We start from the raw sequence: 21117 nt of genomic DNA, 5'->3' as shown, positions 1-21117 counted from the left end.
TCCTGAACAATATTCCAAAATACACAGTGTGTTTCCTTGGTTTAGAAATAAGCAATCACTTCACTGAGTTTATGTGCGTTTCTCTCTTCGAGTAGACATTAAAACAATAAATTTATTATTTCAAATTTTTTCCACATCTTAGAGTACCTGTATATATACCATATACCTATATGTATACCATACACAGTATGAATAGAAAATTGGTGTGTTCTTTATAAAACCTTTTCTTAACATCCTGTCCCATTACAAAAACTCTATTGCTGAAAATCTTTGCATTATGTACTGAGTGTGTTTCACTTTATAGTCTGAAATAAGGATGGACCAGCATTCAGGACAAAGGCAGTAACAAAGGGATTGGAACTTAATTTACAACCATCTAAATACAAAGAACCAAGGGGAAAACCACAGGTGTCTTACCATTTTTTCACCTTAAGGAGCAAATCAAATTTTCTGTGCTGAAAATTGAAGATAAAATTATGAATATTGATATTTTGTTTACAACAATCTCTTTCCCCCACTCAGACTGCGACAGATCTTTTGGGTCATCATTACACCTTCAAAACTCTGAATCTCAAAATACTGAGATCTCTTCTCAGTATTTCAATAGTAACCAGAGATGTGCACTGATTTAATAGATTAAGACTTTAGCACACTATCGTCTGTAGTCCACATGTTACCTCTCTCATAAAACTCAGTGTAGCTTGCCTGGTACTAGTTAGCTACACAAATAAATACCATAAGAGCTGCAGTGCTACAGCTCACCTCTCTGGAAGGATCCACCACTGAAGATGGGTGTTGAAACCAGAGCCTCTCACAATGTCAGGTACAAGGGGAAGCCCGAGAGGCTGAGCACCCCACACGTGTGGCTTGGCTTTTTTTCCCAGGGCAGTGTGCCAGGCTGCAGCCACACCTGGCACCCAGTCACCTCCAGCCTGGTTAAGTACATGGACAGTACACGGAGCATGAGCAACAGCTTGGATATTTTTCTTCTTCCCCCTTTTCCCATGGATTTCCCATTTTATTTTGCTCCAAATAATTTACTTCACTATGCATTGCCCTAGGTTGGAGGAGGTTAGAAAACAACTGTCTCTGTTGTAAAAAGAGAACCAGAAACCAAGAAGCCCTTGGTTTCTGCTTCATGCAAATTAGAAAGCATTTTTTAGAGCTTGCAAAGGATTCCCCATGGCCAGCAGACACTCACCTCGCCAACTACTTCCTGCTCGGAGGGGAGTGACTTCAGAGGGATTGTCAAGGGGACACTTCTCCTCCTTGGTCCACATGACATGCAAGCACACTGAAAAGGGACATGGAGTGCTTTTTGGTTAAAACAGAAATGTTCTCCTCTTGCTCCCTACTCACACATAAATGTCAGGTCATAGAACTGTCTGTGTTGTCTACCATGTTCTGGGGTAACGTACAAATGTGGGAAGCTTCCTCTTCTTTCTGAGTGCAACATCCAGGAAGGGTTGTTTGTATCTGGCATAGTGGAAGAAAGTGGGATCTGGGAGAGGGGAGCGGGAGTCACAGCCCACTGAAACTGTCTGAGTTTCTTCAAAGGATCCTCTCACTGTAAATGTTAGCTCATTCTCTAAAACAATGAGATAAAACGCATACACAAAGTTACTCATAATTGTAAAAAAAAGAGAGAGGGAAAAAAAGAAGCAAAAGGTAGCTTTGAACAAATTCTTTATCCTCTTAATTTGTATTTGGAAAACTATCTTGTAAAAGTGATCCAAACCCCAAACATTTCAGGTGACATCATAATGTGCTGAGCAAGGAGTCAGATGGGAATGTGACATGGATAGCACTGAATTTTAGATTGCTGCTTCTCTGTTGCAGTTTCATCATGACACAGTGAATACAACCAGGTACTTTGCATGGTAAATCATCTTCATCCCAGGCCAAATAATGAGCTGAAGAAGTTCTCAGTCCCCTAAAATAAGATCTGACTCTTATGAGCAGCAGATGACCCTATTTATATGAATAGTTCAGCTAATCCTGCCAGTGTGCATTATAGATGCTCTGAGATTGCCTACCAGATCCAGCCCCTCAGGGGATGTGGGCAGAGGAGCTTCTAGATTCTGAATCTTGACCAGGGTCAGGCAGGAGCCAGCTGCTGAGTGGCTAACCCCTGCAAAAAATGAGGTGTTTCTGTGCACATGCGTAAGTTGAAGTGACAGAGATCCTGAGCAAAGTTAACACTATAATACCTGAGGAATTAATACCTGAGGAATTAAGCTTCTTCAGAGTTTAGCAGTACTGCAGCAGCAGTTTGCAGAATCTCAGCTTGGGTTTTAGATACCTTCTGTATAATCATCTGATTCTAGTTGTTTCTAGTCTGGCACAAGACTCCTCTTGAAGTCAGAACCCTGAACTGCTGCAGGACTGGTGGCATTCCCTACTACAAATTTTGTACAAATCACCTTAAATGTGATCAATTAAAGCCTTAGTATTTTGCTGATGCAATGTCCAGGCCTTGTTAGAGACAGTAAAATCACCAATATTTATTTTAAGAAATAATAATCTTACCTGAAAAACGCTTCTTGTGCCTCCTGCTGTCCAAGTGAACTTCCAAACAGGCTTCTTCACGACACTACGGTAGGTGTGATGAGGACAGATTAGATAACTCACTAGATAATTATTATCTAATGAGTTATCTAATTAGATAGCTCATCCAGCCATCCGCCACCAGTGCTGGCAGATGTTGAAAGGATCATTGTAGGAAAGGTCATTGTTTGAATGGGGGGTGCAGCTGTGTTGGACACTTTTGCCAGACACAGTGAATGTGAGAATTAATTTATTGTCACATGGGAAGATGGTGCTATGCTAAACACATTGTCATTTTCAATGGATGCAGACAAAACAAGGGAAAATTATACTAGTCAGAAGGCTCCTCTAAGATCATGCTGTTCTCCTTAAAGATAAAGCTCCCAAGAGAAAGAATCACTAAAGAATGAAGACTTGCAATGTTTCCCTCACTGACATTGTAGTCAGCTGTGGTAAGGAATGATGTGGGAAAGAATACAAAAGAACAAAATGTTATTTTACCACTATTGCCCCATTTGTGATGATGGTTTCAGGAGGACCCTGGCTGGAAAACAAGAACAAATAATATATATTTTATAAACAATACATTCTGGAAACTGTCCTGAGCAGGACACATTATTCTCTCTGAATTTTTTATTACTATTTTTTTAGTTACTCCTTCTTGTGGTTTCTGTAAGTATACTCCCTTGACACTAGATGCCACATAATGACCCAGCAGAAATTATTAAATTGTCTAAGGCACCTGGAAAGTACTTGCAACAGTCTTAGTAACACAGGCATGACACAAGTTGGGTGGCAACATTATCCTCAGCCATGACTTTCCCAGAGAACACTGTCCAATAAATCTGCAGACTTACTGCAGTGGGGTTTGCCAGCCTACTTTGAATTATTTAAGTCAAAAATCATAAGAGAAAGTCACAGAATAAAAAATTCTCAACTCTTCTCCACATCATAGCATTTTCCCTTTCATATAATGTTTTTTAATGCACATATTGAGTCTGGAAAAACTTGTCTCTGGCTATTAAGGTGGTACTGGATCTACAAAAGGTTTCCCTGCACTAATGCATAACTCCAAGCTGCCAACAGTAATGGGGTACATGTTATACTCACATGGTCTCCAGTACAAATTCAACTTCCAGCTCCTCCTTCCCCTGAAAATAAAAAAAGAAGCTGTCTCAAGTAGCATGTGTAGAGGTTTTCAAAGTGACCTTAATTTTTGCAAGCACTGTGTCCTTTATATTTAATAAGTAAAAATATTCTGGTTTGTATTTGCTATTATCAGCATTAAATGACAGAGGCAGCTTTTTCTTCCCCAAGGAACTCAATTGTACTTGAAGAACGAAGGGTGTTTGGTGCTTGTAAATCCCCCTAACAAACCTATTTCACACTTTCTTGTCTGCCAGCTTCCATGTGCTGAACATGATATGCCAAGGCTTAGTGTTTAGGAAAATATTGTGGAAACAGGCCATTTCCCCATGCTTGCATTGTTTTGGTTTTTACAGTCTTTGAGAGGATTAGATAAACTGTTATTTTCTATCAGATTATTGAAAGCACAAAGCTTCCCTAAAATTGCATCTGCTCTGGGGCTTGTGAATTTGGCCATGACCTGTGCCAAAGGAAACCAACAGGAATCTGAGAAGGCCGTCTATTTTGTCACTGATGTGCAGTGTCCAGGATGTTAATAAATTTTGCTACATGTTTACAAGCAAGCTGGTCCTGGTGGTAAAACCAGAAGAGACAGTACACCTCTTTAACAGAGGGGAGAGAATGGACATCAAGCTGTATTAAATGTCTGACCGAGCTCTTACCTCTGGGGTTAGTGGGAATGCTGTAAAAACTCTTTCCCCAAGGGGGATTTTAGCTACATCAAAAAGCACAATTGCACAGTCATCATCGTGAATGATGTCATCATCAGAAACAGTAATTTCCAGAACATTCTAGGAAAAGAAATGAAAAACATCCAATTCACTAGCATGCATGACATACAAGAATTATGACATTCTGCAGCTCTTCCAGGCTTAGTGCCTGCTTTACAGAGAGGAAATAGAAAAGAATTGATGAAAAAGTGTGAGAAGGAAGAGTAAGAAAGTGAGTATAAAGAGCCAGGTCTTATCAATTAAAGATGAACTGACATCTCTTTTGGGCCAGCTGTTGTGCTTTTAAGTAGATCTATAAAAAATGCAATTTCTAGGGAGGAATATGGATTACCAAAAGTCCTATATTGCTTCATATCAGCAGGGGCAATAGAGATTACTTCACATCAATAACCACTCTTCTAGATCCTTGGACATTCTGCTTTCAGCCTCCTGTTCACAGGTATTTGAGCGTAGTTCAATTATCAGCAGCAAACTGACTAAAGATCTTAATCATACAAGAACTTGGCATCATCTCCTGCCATTACTTCATGTCCTTTCATAAAAATATGTGGTTTTCTGTTACAGTGTAATTTTATATTTTCATTTCCGTTTCTCTGTGTTGTCACTGTCATGGGTCCCATCAGCTTTCCCCAAGGAGGTCAGAATGTCATTACCCACACGTAAATAACAACAACTATCTGTTAGGAGTAAATTGGATTCCAGCAAAGCCAGAATTGCTCTGCTTCAGCTTGTACGGGAATTTTAAGTAAACTCAGAAATGCACTAGAAGATATTTCTAGTTTAGGGGTTTTGGGCTAACCTGAAAGACACTGCACAGAGATTAGATGAAAAAGAGAGGTTTTGGGTTGTTTACCTTGACTTTTCTCTGTATCCGGAAGTAGAAAGTTTCATTCCACACAGGATTTCCGCAGTTTTTGATGGTTTTGGTGTGGAATATTTCATCTGAAGCTGTTGGCAACCAGAGCCTCACATAGCAATCAGATTGGCTTACTGTAGAAACATAGGCACAAAGTATTTAGCAGAGGAGGCACGATATAAGAAGTGGAGACATTGAAATGCTCTATAGCTTAAACATGGGTGAGAGATGGCCAGGTTTTTTTTTCTGATAAACATTGGCCAAACCAGGAAGATAGAAATCACACAGCTGGGTAAAATTAATTTGTTCATCTCAACATTATTTTTAATAAGCAGTGTTTTCAAACAATTATGCATAATCTTACACATTCAAAGAGAAAAAAAAAACAATCTTAGCTAGCAAATTGAGTAGTGTGTATATTCAGGAGTCTTGTATTGCTCCATATCAACAAAATTTGGCAGGTGAAACCATGACAGAGGCAACACAGCATTAACTTCAGACCCTGAGAGGGATTGCACATAAATTGTCTCTGTAGTAATTGAACTTGGTGAGAAATATCAAAAGAATTGGGTTTAAGTCTGATTCAGATAGCAGATGTCTGACATACCTGGTTATTAACTCCTTATGACAGAAAATTAATTACTGCAGTGACCTTGATCCTCGTCTCCCTAGGTGGGGTAGGAAGGGAGCGGCCTACCTAGCAGCACAATTGCTGCTTCAGGAGCTCAGCAGGAACTGGAGCCTTTTCCTGGTGTTTGCTGATGCTTGAGGGAATCTAATTCCTACTTCGCATCTCTTCCCAGGAATAGTGAAGTGGCAGAAAGGATTTGCATCTTGTGGATAGAGGGAGCGGAGTGAGTGCACTTGCTCTAAATTACCATCTCCCATAGATCCTGAACCAAGTGAACACCAAAGAGATTCTCAGACCTTGGACAGGAACTTTTCCAGTGGCAGCTAGAAGGGTTGATCCATCCTGTTCTGTAAACACAGGCTTTGCCAAGAAAAGAGGAGGAGTCTGGTGCCCTGGCAGTCAACAGAGAGAAGCACCTCACCAGCAGGGAGAAGAGCACCTCCTCTCTGTAAGCATGGTGCAGGTCTTGAGGCAGCTCCTCAAGGTTAGAAGCGAGTTCATCCTTATGTCTTTGTTCAGAACACATTGCTTTGGGGTATTTTGCCTAAAAATAAGGCGTTGCCTGAAATCCAGAGACCCTGTGACTGTGACATCCTCAGGGAAAGATGCCTGTCCATTAGGGAGATCCCCATGTAACACTTCATGCTGTATCTTGAAGGAATTTCTTGACACTGTCAGTTTTCTCTCTAGAAGGTAGTAGATTGCCTGTCTTTGAAATTATTTCCACTGACAAAGTTTCAGAGTCTCAGATTTTAACATAACGGAGGTGACAGGATAATATGTTGACTTTGGCAATTACTAGTACGACTAGCAATTTACTAGGAGTGGGAGGGCAGTGCTTGTTGATCTGTCTGATAACTGAAAGCCCTTCCCTCACTGCTGCCTGACAGCCTGCTGAGCTGTGATGTACTCATCCTGATAAATGGTATCACTGCCTCGGATCTACAGAGCCTGTTCGATAGACAAGAACTAAATGTGGCTTCAGAGCATCTGGACCATCCCTCCTCTCATTAATGCACACACAACTGCCAATCTCAAGTGTTTCCAAAACATCTCCAAAACTGCCAAAGTGGATGAAGGGGGGATGCAATTCATAAATTAACATTTCTGAACTGATTTAAGACATAATTTCTCTCCCTTTTAATTTCTAGCTATCGTAGGGTGCAGGAAGGACACATTTTGATATTTTTTGCTGTACTTGCAAAGGCACATTCTTTTCTTTTCCTTTCTTTTTCCTAAAGAAAACCAAAATGGTCTTGAAAACCAAAATGCTTTGCCCTTATTTTAAATTTAATTTTTTCATCACACACTGTATAAAATAAGACTTATGACAGAACTGAGAAAGCTGGCAGTGTGAAATCTCTGAGACAACCATGAATGGATAGCTGCAGCACTTATGTCTTTTATTACTGTTTTATCTGGAATTTACTGATTTTCTGGAGCGCTTTCTTTGGCAAAGTATCTTCATGAGGCTACTTTCTAAAATTACTGTTGAGTATGTGTGTTGATTTCATAAATATTTATGTAAAATCAGCTATTGAAAATTCTTTGTCAAACTGATGAAGTACAGCATAGATACATGGAAAGTGAGGTGGATTAAAAACTGATTTAACTAGCAGGGTCAAGTGATTGTGGTTGGCAGCACAAAGCACATTTGGAGCCCAGTGCCTACTGGTGTACCCCAGAGGCTGACAGTGGGGCCAGTGCTGTTTAACATCTGTAATAACCATGTGAGTGATGAAACAGAGGTCAGCTTCAGCAAGTTGCAGGTGGAGCAAAACCTGGGGGTGTGGTTGACACAGCAGAAGGCTGTGCTGCCCTTCATAAGGACCTGGGCAGGTGGGAGGACTGGGCTAACATAAGCCTCATGAAGTTCACTGGGGAAAAGGCAAAGTCCTTCACAGGAGGAGGCAGAACCCCAGCACCAGGATGGGCTGAGGGCTGACCAGCTGGACAGCAGCTCTGCAGAGAGGCACCTGTCCATGCTGGGTTGAACACAAGCCATGAGCTGTCCTTGTGGCAAGCGAGGCCAGCAGCCTCCTGAGCTGCATCAGGAGCGTTGCCAGCAGCTGGAAAGGGGCTCCTTCCTCTCTGCTCAGCACTGACAAGGCCACACCTCTGGGTTCCCCAGTACAAGAGAGGCAAGGATGTGCTGAACTGAGCTGAACAAAAAAGTCCAGAAAGAGAATGAAGGAATGGACCATCTTCCCTATGGGGAGAAGCTGAGAGAGATGAGACTCTTCAGCCTGAAGCAGAGAAATCTTATGGGGTCTTATCAATTTAAGTAAATACCTGATCAGGGGAGAGGAAAATTAATAAGTCTGAGTCAGACCCTCCTCCCTGGTGCCCAGTGAAAGGTAAAAGGACACAAACCAATATGCAGGGAATCCCACTAAAACGTAAGTAAAAATTTAATTTTTACTATGACACTGTAAACACCACCACACACTGTCACAGATTGCCCAGAAATTATACGGCTCTGAACAACCTACTGAAGCCAATCCTGTTTACAGCAGGGGTCTGGACTACACAATCTCCAGAAGTGCCTTCACACCTCAGCCACTTTGTGTGATTCTGCTGTAACAAAGCTAGTTGGTCACAGACAAATAAATTACATAACAGTGTTAGTAACTCCCGTATGCAAATTTGACCTTGAAGATGGGGTGAGGTGATATCACTAGGACAAAGTACATTCTCTTCCTGTGAAGAAAGGGGTCTATGCCACATCTGCTTTTGCCACAATTCATCTACAGTCCCTACCAATGTGGAGATGTTCTTGTTTTCCATAGGATTCCTGTGATTTTCTATGCTTTCCTTTAATTTTACAGACAGTATTCCCATGCTGTGGTTCTTATGTAATACATGAGCTTATGTATTTCTGTAGAAGTGGCAGTTCACTTGAACTGTTGAGGCTAAACTGTGAGACAATCAGTGAGATAAATAAAAAATAACAGGATAGTTCACTGTCTGCTGAATACTATGATGGTTATGATACCATTATTATATGACAGCCCTTGAAATGACTAATCACCTTACATTACTCTTTCTTATCCCTGAAAAAAGCATACAGGAGAGCTACTGAGAATGTTCCAGTTTATTCATTGCTACCTGAGAGCTAATACAAAAAAATTCTATTTACATTTTCTTCATGCTGCAGTTGTAATGCAGTTGCTGGGCTTTGTTAGCAGTTTCATGCCATGCCAGCCCCTTACTTCAGTGCATATGTTGCAACTTCCCCAATGACATAATGTCACCTCATGTGAATGCTGAGACATTTGAACTCACAGTCTCTCTGAAGGTCAGCACTAAGTGACCCTGGTGTCCTTTTCCAATTTGTAGCTTCTGATTTAATTTTTATGATGGTGAGACTGCTTCTCAACTCTGTCTTAGAGCTAAAGATCAGTTAAAAATACAAGACCAAAAGAAGTAGTGCAGAACTGCAGCTATGTGTGCTACTCTGTGAGAGTACAGTCCTGTGAGGTGTACCTGAGATGAACCACCACGTGCTAAAATCACTCATCTCCATCACAGGTAAGGAGAAAATTACAGCACTGAAAAGCAAAGCATATAAGAAAAACTAGCCTCATAGGAACAATGAATGTAAACTACAAAATCCCATCTGTCCTGTTACTGCATTTCGTAACACCAAAACGAAGAAATAATTTTCTCCTAGTGAAATATTCTTCACCTGCACAGACAGGTTCTCCTTGAATCCTAGTTTACTACAGTTCACTTAAGAGGAGGAGGAGGAGAACTGCTCCCATTTCTCAATTGCTGGACATATTTGGGAACATTTTCCCTCACCAGCTTAGTACAATACAAACAGTATTGAGGATTTACCTCCTACTGCTATCTGAGAGGGGATTTGGACTCAGCTAAGAGCTCTACCAGTATCCTGGTGCAACACTCTCTTGTAAGCACAATATTGCTCTCTGTGGCTTACTTGTGGAAATAACCAAAGCTCACAGGTGAACTAAAGTGCTTAATCAGTGATGTCTTTGACCAGGGATGAACAGAGCCCCTTGTGAATGAGCCCTTTACTCAGTCCAGCCATTTAAGTAAAGTGGCAAAGTAGAATTTTCTCCCTGGAGCAGGTTCAGTGGGTGCAGTATCTGCTGCAGTCCCAGCTGAAAGTTTCATGCCCTGGGTCACCTCTCCCTCCTGCACCACTGTACTCCCACTGGCACCACTTGCTTTCCTGGGGCAGGGCCATAAGTACCACTTGCACTAGCTGTAATCTCCCTAATTTTTTTTTTTTTTGCACTTATTTTCTGTAGCAAAAATAACCCTTTATGTCTCTGGAGAATGACTCTGATTTGCAAAGGTTCCAAGTGTACTGTTGCAGAACTGACTCATTTCTTCTGAAGGGATAATATAAAAGCTTCCACCAAATAATTTCATAAGACCTTAGAGGACAAAGTCTAGGAGCACCTCTTTTATAAATACGTGAGATCTCCCTTCATTCAAAGAAGAAAAACCAAAGGAAGATCTGAAAAGAGAAGGAACAGTTGAGGGAGAGGAGTGATTGTTCTGACATCCCAGCTAAGACTAACAGGTTTGTTTCCACAGCTGAGAAGGTTTCCACATGTGCCTGTTTTCTACAGTGGAAAATATGCTGGAGTGCAGTCACATTCCAGCTAACACTAACTTTCCTACCTCAGCTCTGACAGCCTCTTCATCTGACAAGACTTCTCTCAGAGAAGCTACTATGTTCCAGAAAAACAGCATCTGTCAACCTGAAGCTCACGCCAGGTAATTTCTTACTGGGACACAGAGCTCAAATTCACCTCTGCAGCCCAGGAAGAGCATTGCAAACACTCAGCACCACTGAGGCTAAATGTGTCAAGCCAGACCTGACACCACCACTCTTCACTTAATCTGTGTTAATGAGCCTGAACATGCCTCCAACAGCAAAGGTCATCTCTTGGAATGTGGAATCAGCTGGTAGCCATGTAGGCTGCCACAGCTTCAGAGAGGAGTACTGTCACAGAGACCTCTTTACTCAGGTCTTCAGGATTAGGTGAGATCCAGTGGAGTCCAGCAGTTTTGCTCTTTCACATGGCACTCAGTAGTGGTGGAGAGATGACCACAGGTCTGTTCACCTGTGCTAAGGACCTGGAAGAGGATTGCTTCCACTTCTGTGCCCTCAGGGCAAATGCCCTCTCAGATCCCCTCACTGATCCTGTTAGTCTGTGGAGCAGGTGTCAGCTTCAGCCATGGGGTTGAGAGGCTGCCATAAAACAAACAATCAATAATGATGGTGAAAATGGGCCAGGCAGGGAGCTTGGTGCAGCTCTGTGTGGCCACCCAATAACTCACTTGTTTAAGGAGAGCAGCTGGAAGCTGTCAGAGAGTCTGTGCCACCATGGCCCTCTGCTCCTATCACTCAGCTCCTTTCCCTTTCTTTTGGGAAGCACTGGAAGCGGTATCATCAGCAAGAAAAGAAGCTAATAGACAATTTTCCCTGCCGTCTCATCCTGACCAGATATTCCTCCCACATATGGGGAGTTCTGTAGAAGTGACACCATGAATACAGTTAGGAAACATGAGCTTTTGTAAAAGCACTAGCACTGACTTCCAGCTGAGAAGGAGCAAATGGACACACCAGTGACCTAAAAAGACACTGTTTTGCCAAAGGCTGCATGCAGTCTTGGACTGAGGAGGGGAATACCACTGCAAAATAGGCACCAGACTGCAAGAGACTCAAACGGTAATGGAATTTATTCCTTTCTAGTCCCCGTACCACCTTCACAGCCAAGCTGCATAGAGCACTGGAGCCTGGTGATGACACAGTGCCTGCACGATGAGTGTAAGTGATCTTATCTGGGTGCCTTTCTCTCCAGTGCCCACAGTGAGATCAGGGAGTGCCAGAAATGTTTGAGTCTGACCCATGATTACTAATCGGCATAAAGGTTAGTTAGGAGTACAGTGCAAAATAATTAGCCCAGGTCTGTCAAGAGCATTTGCGTGGTAAGACAAGACAGAAACCAATTATATGTAGCGTGAAGCAGATGCTGGAGAGGAATACCACTCTATAGAGGAGAGAGCAAAAAGGGTGGGGTGACAGCAGGGATGTGAAAGGGGCCAATTGACCCATTCAGGAGAAGTGAACTGTTTCCCATTCCGTTCAATTTTTTTATTTGTGTGCCAAACTCTATCAACATGTGCTGTCTACAGGCAAAGGTGTAACGTCAGATTTCAGGATAAGCTTGGATTTCATCCCAGGCTTGTGAAACACACATCCCATGGATCTTGAGGTGATATTTAAAAAAAAAAAAACCAGCCAAGATTAAGTTGGGTGCATATGACAGTGAGGAATATCAGTGGAAATAAGCAGAAGTGGTGTTCCCTGAAGCCAGGATTTGGCAAGTAAATCAAAGAAAAATGTAGAAACTCTATAACCAAGCAACCTGATATGACTGCATTTGCAATAAACAGAGAGAAAAGCTTGGAATGGAGCACTGCACATACTGAAAAAGATGGGAAGCCAGCATGCAGGTAGAAAAAGCAAGTAAGAAGTGGCTGCGCTGGATTGAAAAGGTGGCTTGCACCTGGATTTGATACAGATTCAATTTTTTTGTGTGCCAAACTCTATCAACATGTGCTGTCTACAGGCAAAGGTGTAACGTCAGATTTCAGGATAAGCTTGGATTTCATCCCAGGCTTGTGAAACACACATCCCATGGATCTTGAGGTGATATTTAAAAAAAAAAAAACCAGCCAAGATTAAGTTGGGTGCATATGACAGTGAGGAATATCAGTGGAAATAAGCAGAAGTGGTGTTCCCTGAAGCCAGGATTTGGCAAGTAAATCAAAGAAAAATGTAGAAACTCTATAACCAAGCAACCTGATATGACTGCATTTGCAATAAACAGAGAGAAAAGCTTGGAATGGAGCACTGCACATACTGAAAAAGATGGGAAGCCAGCATGCAGGTAGAAAAAGCAAGTAAGAAGTGGCTGCACTGGATTGAAAAGGTGGCTTGCACCTGGATTTGATACAGGGAAACTGAAAATCTAGGGAAATCTGAAATATGTTATTACAAAAGTTGTCAGTCTTCTACAGATATCTCACAGTCAGATAGCATCTGTATCAGATGATTCTGATCAGTTTTCCAGGGCAAAGATCATATTGCTGAGAAAAGGCTAAGTAAATACAATTTTATTATTCTCATTAGCACACAGTAGCATGTCTAGTTATTTTAGTTTTCTGATACTTCAAATGCATTCAAATGTTAAAATAAAAACTCTAAGCTAAAAGAACATCAATAGCAGTGCAAAATCAACCACTTGAAAGCTACAATATATATATTTTTTAATTGTACTTAAGTTTTCAAATTCTAGAATATCACACTCTTTTTTCTGTGAGACTTCAACTTCTTTGAAAGCGGAGATAGATCTTTGTTGACTAAGTAACAACCTATCTGATGTTTGTCTATTTTCTTTGTTCAACAGCATTCTGGTCTAGAGTGCTTCATTCTATGACATCATTAGGAAACAGGCCCAAACAGGCTCACGGAGTAGCTGGGGAATTACTGACAGAAAAAAAAAGACAGTGTTCCTCACCAACTGGTCCCCAAGCCTTATTTACTGGTAATTAACAAAAGAATCTGAAAATACTTCCCACTGTTTCTAGGCCTTACCTAACATCTTAAATTATAATCTCTCTACAATAGTAGGAAATTCAAAATGAGCACATCAACTAAATAGATAAGAGAGAAACAAAAGATGTTGGAGAAGATACTCTGTTCTGTAGACAAGGTAACAGAGGCACTGAATGTTTTGATGTATAAATTTACCTAAACTTCTTATGCAACGAGTCCATGAACAGACCTAAAAACTGAGCCCACATCTCTTGAGCTCTACTCCAGGGGTGTACATTTTGGTGGTAATAGGAATTTTCAAAATGTCTACAACTCACTAAGTGAGACTTCTCAGAAATCTCCCTGTCCTCAGGATGGAGGACAAGGTCACAACTGTAACACTGTTTTCTGAGAATGCCGCATTATTTTATTTTGTGCAATCCCTTTGCACAAGTGGCTGAATCATGGTTCTTATCTGGTTCAATTTTCATTCTAGATTAAAGGTTATACTAAGAGAAATTAAACCAACAGTTCAAAGGAATGAAGGTGAGGGTCTTGCACATACATGCAGTGTTCCATAGGAATAGAAATTCATTTGAACTTTTCTGCTATACTATAATATTTTTTCTATTTTTTTTGTGGCCCAATATTACAGGCAATGTGAACAGAACACTTCTCTCCACTTGACTGGAAAATTGACAAGGGTGACATCTGTGGTCTTGAAACACAAAAGTGAGTGAAATATGAAGAGATAGTGAGAAATTTTATCTGTAGGATTTTGTGGCTTCAGCAAACTCCATTATGATGTCCCAAAAAGGAAAGAAAATGCAAAACAAGAGGAGGAAGAACAGTATGGTAAAGGAATATGCAAAACCGTGTTATCATCCTGATGTGCCAAGTTCATGAGACACATATAGGAATGGCAGGAAAAAATTCTCAGAGAAAAATCTCTGGGAATGTGAACCACCAGGCGAGGGCTGTCCAAGCATCACACATTTTCAGAACACTTGGCATGTCAACCGTAATGTACCATGTACCACAGTCCCCAAAAGATTTCTGTTAGACATCTTCCACTGGGGGGAAAGAGTCAGCTGATGTCATGATGCTCAGGACAACCAAAGAATTAAAAGAGTGTGTAAGTATGTCAGCTGTATATTCTATGCATTTATCATGGATATGTTCTATAAACATCTGTGTGTTTAAACTGGTGTTACAATATTGTCAAGCCCCTGAAAATATCCAAGCCAGCTTGTCAGATAAATAATGGGAAAAAAAACCCCAATAAACAAATAAACCTCTGAAATTGCAAACAGATATTATGGGGCATAAATTGCCTTCAACTGTGCTTTCTTAGCTAATTTGACTTTAGTGCTTTGCATTTGTGCAATGTCTAGCAGAAAGAGGGGCTGATACAGTAATTTGAGAATGGTGTGACATCAATAAATAAATCTGGTACTTACAAAAATCCGCCTGATGAGCATTTTTCAACTTTATGATTCTCACAGTAAGCAAGGAGTAAGGTGTAATTTCTTCCTGAAAAAAAACCAAAAACCAAAGGAGATGTATCTTAAGTTTTGAATGTATGCATTGACTGTAATACAAACAAACACTGAAAAGAACCAAGGTTCTGCTAAAGTTGTCTCTTCCAGCTGGCATCACAGCAAAAATATAATAGTGCATGCTGCCTTTCTTCACAAACTTCATTGACCCCTAAAGCCTGTAGCTATCTAAGCACAAAGAGATGTGGAAAGAGAGGATGAATAGGAAAATTAAGACAGTGTAAATAAGCTGAAAAAGTTCATTTAGCCAGTAACATTAAATTGTACACATGGTCAGCAGCCAATATGAAGACAAAATTCAGTGAATCCAGAAATCAGAGATGCTCCAGATTTGGTTTGCTATTGACCAACAGCCTGTGTTGTGCTGTAGGTAGAATCAAGGCCTATACAAAAAATTCTTCTTTTAGTGCAGTGCTTGGATAATTGGTGAGATGGGGGAAAAGACAGGTATTTCTATGTTTTCTTGCTTGTTTTTAAAACACTCATTTTCATGAGAGAGAGATGACTAAGGATGAATGTTAGAACCTTAGGGAATGTCTCAGGACTCCACAACACACAACTTTGGACAAACACTCCTAGTTTGCTTTGTGGGAACAGAGGTTTTCCTTACCAAGGATGGTTATCTGATTGATGGACATGGAATAGTTTTGACTACAATCCATAATTTCAAAGAAGGCTATCTCCAATTCCTTGTTGAAGGTGCCAGGCCTGACCATCTGGGTCTGTAAAAGTTGTGGCAATCACATACGCTTGATGGATTTTACATCTTCAGAGAACACACTCATCATGTCCCCTAGCAGAAGCTAGAGCAAGCAGGATATCAGCAAAAAGAAGGAGAAAACAGACAATGCTTACTATGGCTGCAGCACAGGTGGTTATATGGTTGATTCTCTAACTGTGGGAACAGTTGGGGAATATTCATCAAAACAAGTTTATAGAAAGGAAAGAGAGTTGAATCATGATTGTACAAAACATACTGAATGCGAAGGGTAAATCAGCACTGGGGATGGCTCCCTCTCTCACTGTTTGGGAACAGAAGCAGAAGAAAAGAAGGAATTTCAGATTGTATTAAGATCTGCAGTTGATGTATGATTATAGTACTAAGAAGTCTTTGGTAGGAGTAACATAAAATGATGGCAGTGAATGTATGAGGATGAGGCTTTGCAGGGGAAAGAAAATGCAAACAGCCCTGAGGTCTGACTGCTGCTGCTACCTAAGGAGCTTTAATCTGCATACAAATATGTTATCAGCAGATCCTGAATTGGGTATCTCCAACAAAAGGGGAAGGTATAAATAGTATATCTATAAATAATATGTGTTTTAAAAAGTCACTTTGAGTTAGGCTATGAAATAATAAGGAATTTTTAAGGACTTCTGAGCAAAGCATTAATGAAAAAAAATATTATAGCATTAAAATGAGGCAGATTTAGGAACAGGGATGTGTTAGTTTGCACTAGCAAGGATCTGGCTACTAGTAGTTCTAGTAGCAAAGATCTGTGTAAGTTATAAAATGGCCAAACTTATTATGATGCCACTTGTGTATTTGCAAAAAGATATTCAGACAAACAATACTGAAGGCACAGCATACAGGGGGTCAAGAAATAGGTGGCCACTTCAGTGGCCAGTAGGTAGGTGGTCACTGATATTCAGAAAGAGCTCAAGGAGAAGTTCAGATAATGGCAGAAGACAAATAGATCAGTAATTATTAGCAAAGTCACAATATGAAACATCATCAACAAGAAGGAGTGGGCAAAGAAAGAAGCTGTTATGAAAACTAATGACCAAAATTTGGAAAAGACAATCTGAAGTGAAATACAGCTGGTTGAAGATGATGAAATTATTAGGAGATGTTATCTATTTTCTGAGAGACTTCTATTAAAATTACAGGGAATTACTCTTGAGTGAAAGAAGAGAAAGCACATACAAATGTGCTGCTACTGTGACAAAAGTCAAGGACCGATATAAAGGTCAAAGTATAAGAAATCAGTGAGACAAGACAGTACATCAGCTGAAGTGTGCAGAGCATTGGACCACAGGGAATCCATCATGATAAAATTTAGCTTAACCTCTCAAATAATTTCCATCTCTATAAGAATGAAAGACATGAAGGTCATCAAAGGAAATTGCACAAAAAATGCAGTAAATTTCCAGGCTATGAAGTTGTCAAAAAAAATGGCAAGATTGATGTTTTTATAAAACTGGGTAATTGAAAGGCATGTTCAATAGAAGCCAGTGCCTAATAGAACCACCAGGCTTGCCCATAAGCTCAAGGTTATGACCAGGAATCGTATCAGAATGTCTCCAGTGAGCTGACTGGTTAAAATGCTAACACTTTTCGCTGTGAGGTACAGAAGCAGCACGTCAAAACAAGTGGGCTAAGTGCCAAAAAAATGCATTATCTTCATCAGGCTAACAAGAACAGAATATCTTGGCTTCTGGGTGGGTGTATTCCAAAACTGAAAAATAAATTAATCATTGTTGCTGAAAGTAATATGTAAGGCACAGGATATTTTACATGGCTGTGTTCTAAACAGGGGAGGTATGATCTCAGCATTGTCAGAATACAGGCTGAGCCAGCTCCACACAATTGTGAATTGCTGTTACAGTTTCCTGAAAATTTAGCAGTGGGAAATATTTGACTTTGCACTATAGGTAGGGAACAGCTAAATTCCATGCACAGCCCCAGGCATGTTTTACTAAACCAAATCCAGTAGTTATTCATTTTATCACACAGCCATGCTTAGCCCTCTCAAACTGAAACAAGTATTTAGGCAAATGTCTGAGCATTTGCATTAAGGAAAGTTTATACCTGTTTACTTCTCCTGGAAGTCAAGGTCTGCTACAAGCATGTTATCCTTTCTAATAGCTCTCTACTAATGATTATCTATGTAAGCTATGGCTTACAAAAATTGAGGCAATTACCAAAAGCTACCCAGGGAACTCAATACCTGTAAGAGGCAGAAATTGGCCAGTTTAGACAAGTCTGTGCCTTTAGTGCCAGTTTTCTACCAAGATTTATTACAGAGGAGAGAAGACATTCAAAACCAGGAGGTAAATAAAGAGTGTCTGAGAATGTCTTTGTTGTTAAATGCCTGTGCACAGCAAACAGAACTTTCAGAAGTTCATTTGGCAGGAAGAAATTATGGCATGAATAATGAATTGAAGCTGTGGAAAGGGCCCCACAGCACCCTCTACACTGGAGATTATGGCCACCGGATCTTTTTTTTTTTTTTTTTTTTTTTTTTTTTTTTTTTTTTGTATTATTTCATGTATATTTTAAAACATATGCTGGATTCTAACAATCTTTATGTAAATGTGACTTCGTTAGTGGTAAAGAGGGGTTGGTTGCTTTTAGCCATGGATATTCTAAATCAAAAGAGAACTTCAGTATGAGTACACTAAAGCATTACAAAACTGCTATGGAGATTCGGTCATCATTTTCCCCCAACAGCTGCTTTTCCTGCTTTAGTACATTCTGTTGCTGAGCTTTAGCACACACACACACACAGAGCAAATTAGGAACCCCTGAAGGCCATGTGAGTTTTGGTTGTGCTACTTTGCCCTTTACAGCAAGTTTTACTCCCCACTGGTAGTTTGTACCTTTTGTACACTAATATCCATCTGTAGGAGCTGCCAGTATGCTGTTAACAAGAGATCAGTTTGATCAATCAGTTTGATAAGGTTGTGACATACACAGGCAAAACAATGTTTGTAGTTTTCTGTTCATTTGGTAGTCTGGTTACACAAAAAAAACCCCCAACCAAACATATATGAGCTACAGATGCTTGAATCACACATCATTTAAAATATCATCAAAAGTAAGTTTTCTTTTTGTTTGGAGCCTCCATGTTTTGCTTTGAGGCAGCTTGGCACAATGCCAGCAGCAAAAATCATCACTGATAGAGCTGCTACGTGTTTGATGCCACTCTAACTCTGCCAGAGGCCCTGCAAACGTGTCCAGAGTGGTTCTTTCATTGTGAGGAAGTGCACAGGGATCAAAGTGGTCATTTGTTCTGAAAACTGGCAATAATGACCAAACCCCAAAGGTTGAACAACAACCGTGCTCTGACTTTCCAACTCTGCCAACATTCTCCATTTGTTCTGGGTAAAGCTCCATGAGGTCAATAGGTAGCACGAGAAGAAAGTCAAAGTCAGTCTCATTTTAACAGTAAATCAAGAACATTTTCACTAAGAGATTTCCCTAAGGAATAAAACCATGGAAGTAACACATTCTATGTTATTAATACTATGCAGATGTTGAATCTCAAACAAGTATTGGTTTAGTCCCCCATATTTTTAGTTTGTGGAAATACAGTACCTTAGCATCATCACTTGGGGCTACATAGTGCATCATCCATTTTCTTTCTTCATTTTCCAAGGGGCTTGATTTTCTGCTTGAATGCTGCAGAGGGAAGAAGAACAGGGGATGAAAAAGAGAGTAAAGATAATTTTTTTTTTACTTATTTCAATTCCCCACTGTAGCATTCCAATGGGGAACAGGCAATTTGCACCTCCTCATTGTGGCTAATAAAATGAATGTACCAGTTCTATGCTATATGGAAAGATTCTGACTCCAGGTCCTGGTAACTGCAAATATCCAAGAAAGGATCATCTTGTTTTCTTAGAAATTTATGTCCTATAGATAACAGGGGACTTGACCTGTTATAGTTCAGGGGCAAATCTGAATCAAAACTCCAAGACTCCTGCCAGAGTTGTTCTATTTTCCACTTACCTGAGATAAGGCAGAGGTTGATGCCATCGAGCTTGCTGCTACATTAAAAGCAGCTGCTGTGGATGACACCTTAGTACTGGGCTCCACAGGCGCCAGTGCCTCCTGAAACAAATTTACAATCTTGACGAAGTCTCAGAAGTTGCTGAACAGGTGTTTTATTGCACTGAGTCAGAGCTCCACCCCTCCACGATTTCTGAAACAGGGAAATTTCCCACCCACATTATTTGTCCAAAGAGCAGCTGCTGTAAGGTGTGAGCCTTCATATCTGCAGGTCTTGTGGCTGAGCAGAGCATGATGAGGGACCAATCGTTCCCACCTGGGGCTCACGGAAATGCAGTAGCAGCTGTAACCTGACTGATGACATGATAGAGATCATCTGTGTGAGATAGCCTTACAGTAATATTCTAAAAGTGAGGATAGCAACAGCCTAATTAACACATCAACATAGTTTCTCCATGCAAACACCTGAATTCAATACATGATTATATCCATAATAAAAAATAATTTTAAAAACAGCTATGGAGATGATCATTAAAATGAAGACATTTACATTGGAAGATGATAAGAATTCTTTTGAAGGAAGATTTTTCCCTGAAAAGTGCTATTACATCATGATTTCTGTGTACAGACTTGATTTTCTTGTAGTGTTCCATCTCAAAAGAAATAAAAGAAGGTATGATAACCAACATTTCTCTGCTCCCTAAACCACATTGTATCATTTTTCCATTTGAAATGTCTTTCTTATTTCTGGGCTTCACATTTAATACAGCATACAGCTTAACAAATTTAAATGAGATTCAAACATTTCACCTTGAAAAATCATTAAATATTTCCATGAACTACAATACCAATTTCTGATGCAGAACAGCTCCAGATTGCTTACCAGCTGTATTGAAATTGTCATCTGGCTGGAAGCTATTAGCAGATTATTGGAATTTAATGGACTGATCCAACAATTTTTTGTTGGAATTTTTTTAATCTAACAAGCATCTGCATGTGTTTAGCGTACCTCTAGGAAGCTCAGTGATTAAATTTTCTAAGACATTATGCAAGCATTATTAGGCACACATACATTTGCATTGAAAGTCCTCCTGAATGATTAAAATTAGTGCTTATGAAAGAACTTGAGATTAATAGGATGACAAAGCATCCTGCTTCCTCTTAGAGATGGGCATACATGTGAAATCACTGCCACTCTGTGGGCATGAGCTTTGTACTGGGACCTTGACTAACAGAAACTAGAGACCAACCCAATGACTTCTAGAAGTCTCATTGCATACTTTTCTTATGTGAACAGAGGAAACAACATGAAAAGTTGTTCTTACAAGAAGAA

At 40.2% G+C, this 21117-nt stretch overlaps 1 protein-coding gene across 1 annotated transcript in view; it reads right to left on the bottom strand.

Annotated features, from left to right (window-relative positions):
• The window catches only part of LOC121349543 (cytosolic phospholipase A2 epsilon-like), a 32124-nt gene extending 12313 nt beyond the window's left edge, over positions 1–19811 (bottom strand). The window contains exons 1-11 of the mRNA XM_041460090.1: positions 19785–19811; positions 19371–19454; positions 14954–15026; positions 5278–5414; positions 4356–4484; positions 3658–3698; positions 3049–3091; positions 2530–2593; positions 1419–1588; positions 1202–1294; positions 418–455 (exon numbers count right to left, since the gene is read on the bottom strand). Of these exons, the coding sequence (XP_041316024.1) occupies positions 418–455; positions 1202–1294; positions 1419–1588; positions 2530–2593; positions 3049–3091; positions 3658–3698; positions 4356–4484; positions 5278–5414; positions 14954–15026; positions 19371–19454; positions 19785–19811 (899 nt within the window). The remainder of the gene's footprint in view (positions 1–417; positions 456–1201; positions 1295–1418; positions 1589–2529; positions 2594–3048; positions 3092–3657; positions 3699–4355; positions 4485–5277; positions 5415–14953; positions 15027–19370; positions 19455–19784) is intronic.
• Positions 19812–21117: the final 1306 nt, after the last annotated feature.

This window comes from Pyrgilauda ruficollis, unplaced genomic scaffold (assembly GCF_017590135.1).
Source record: "Pyrgilauda ruficollis isolate IOZ18807 unplaced genomic scaffold, ASM1759013v1 scaffold14, whole genome shotgun sequence".
NCBI lineage: Eukaryota > Metazoa > Chordata > Aves > Passeriformes > Passeridae > Pyrgilauda > Pyrgilauda ruficollis.
Note: the sequence above shows the minus strand (reverse complement) of the source record. Positions and strands in the feature narration are given on the sequence as shown.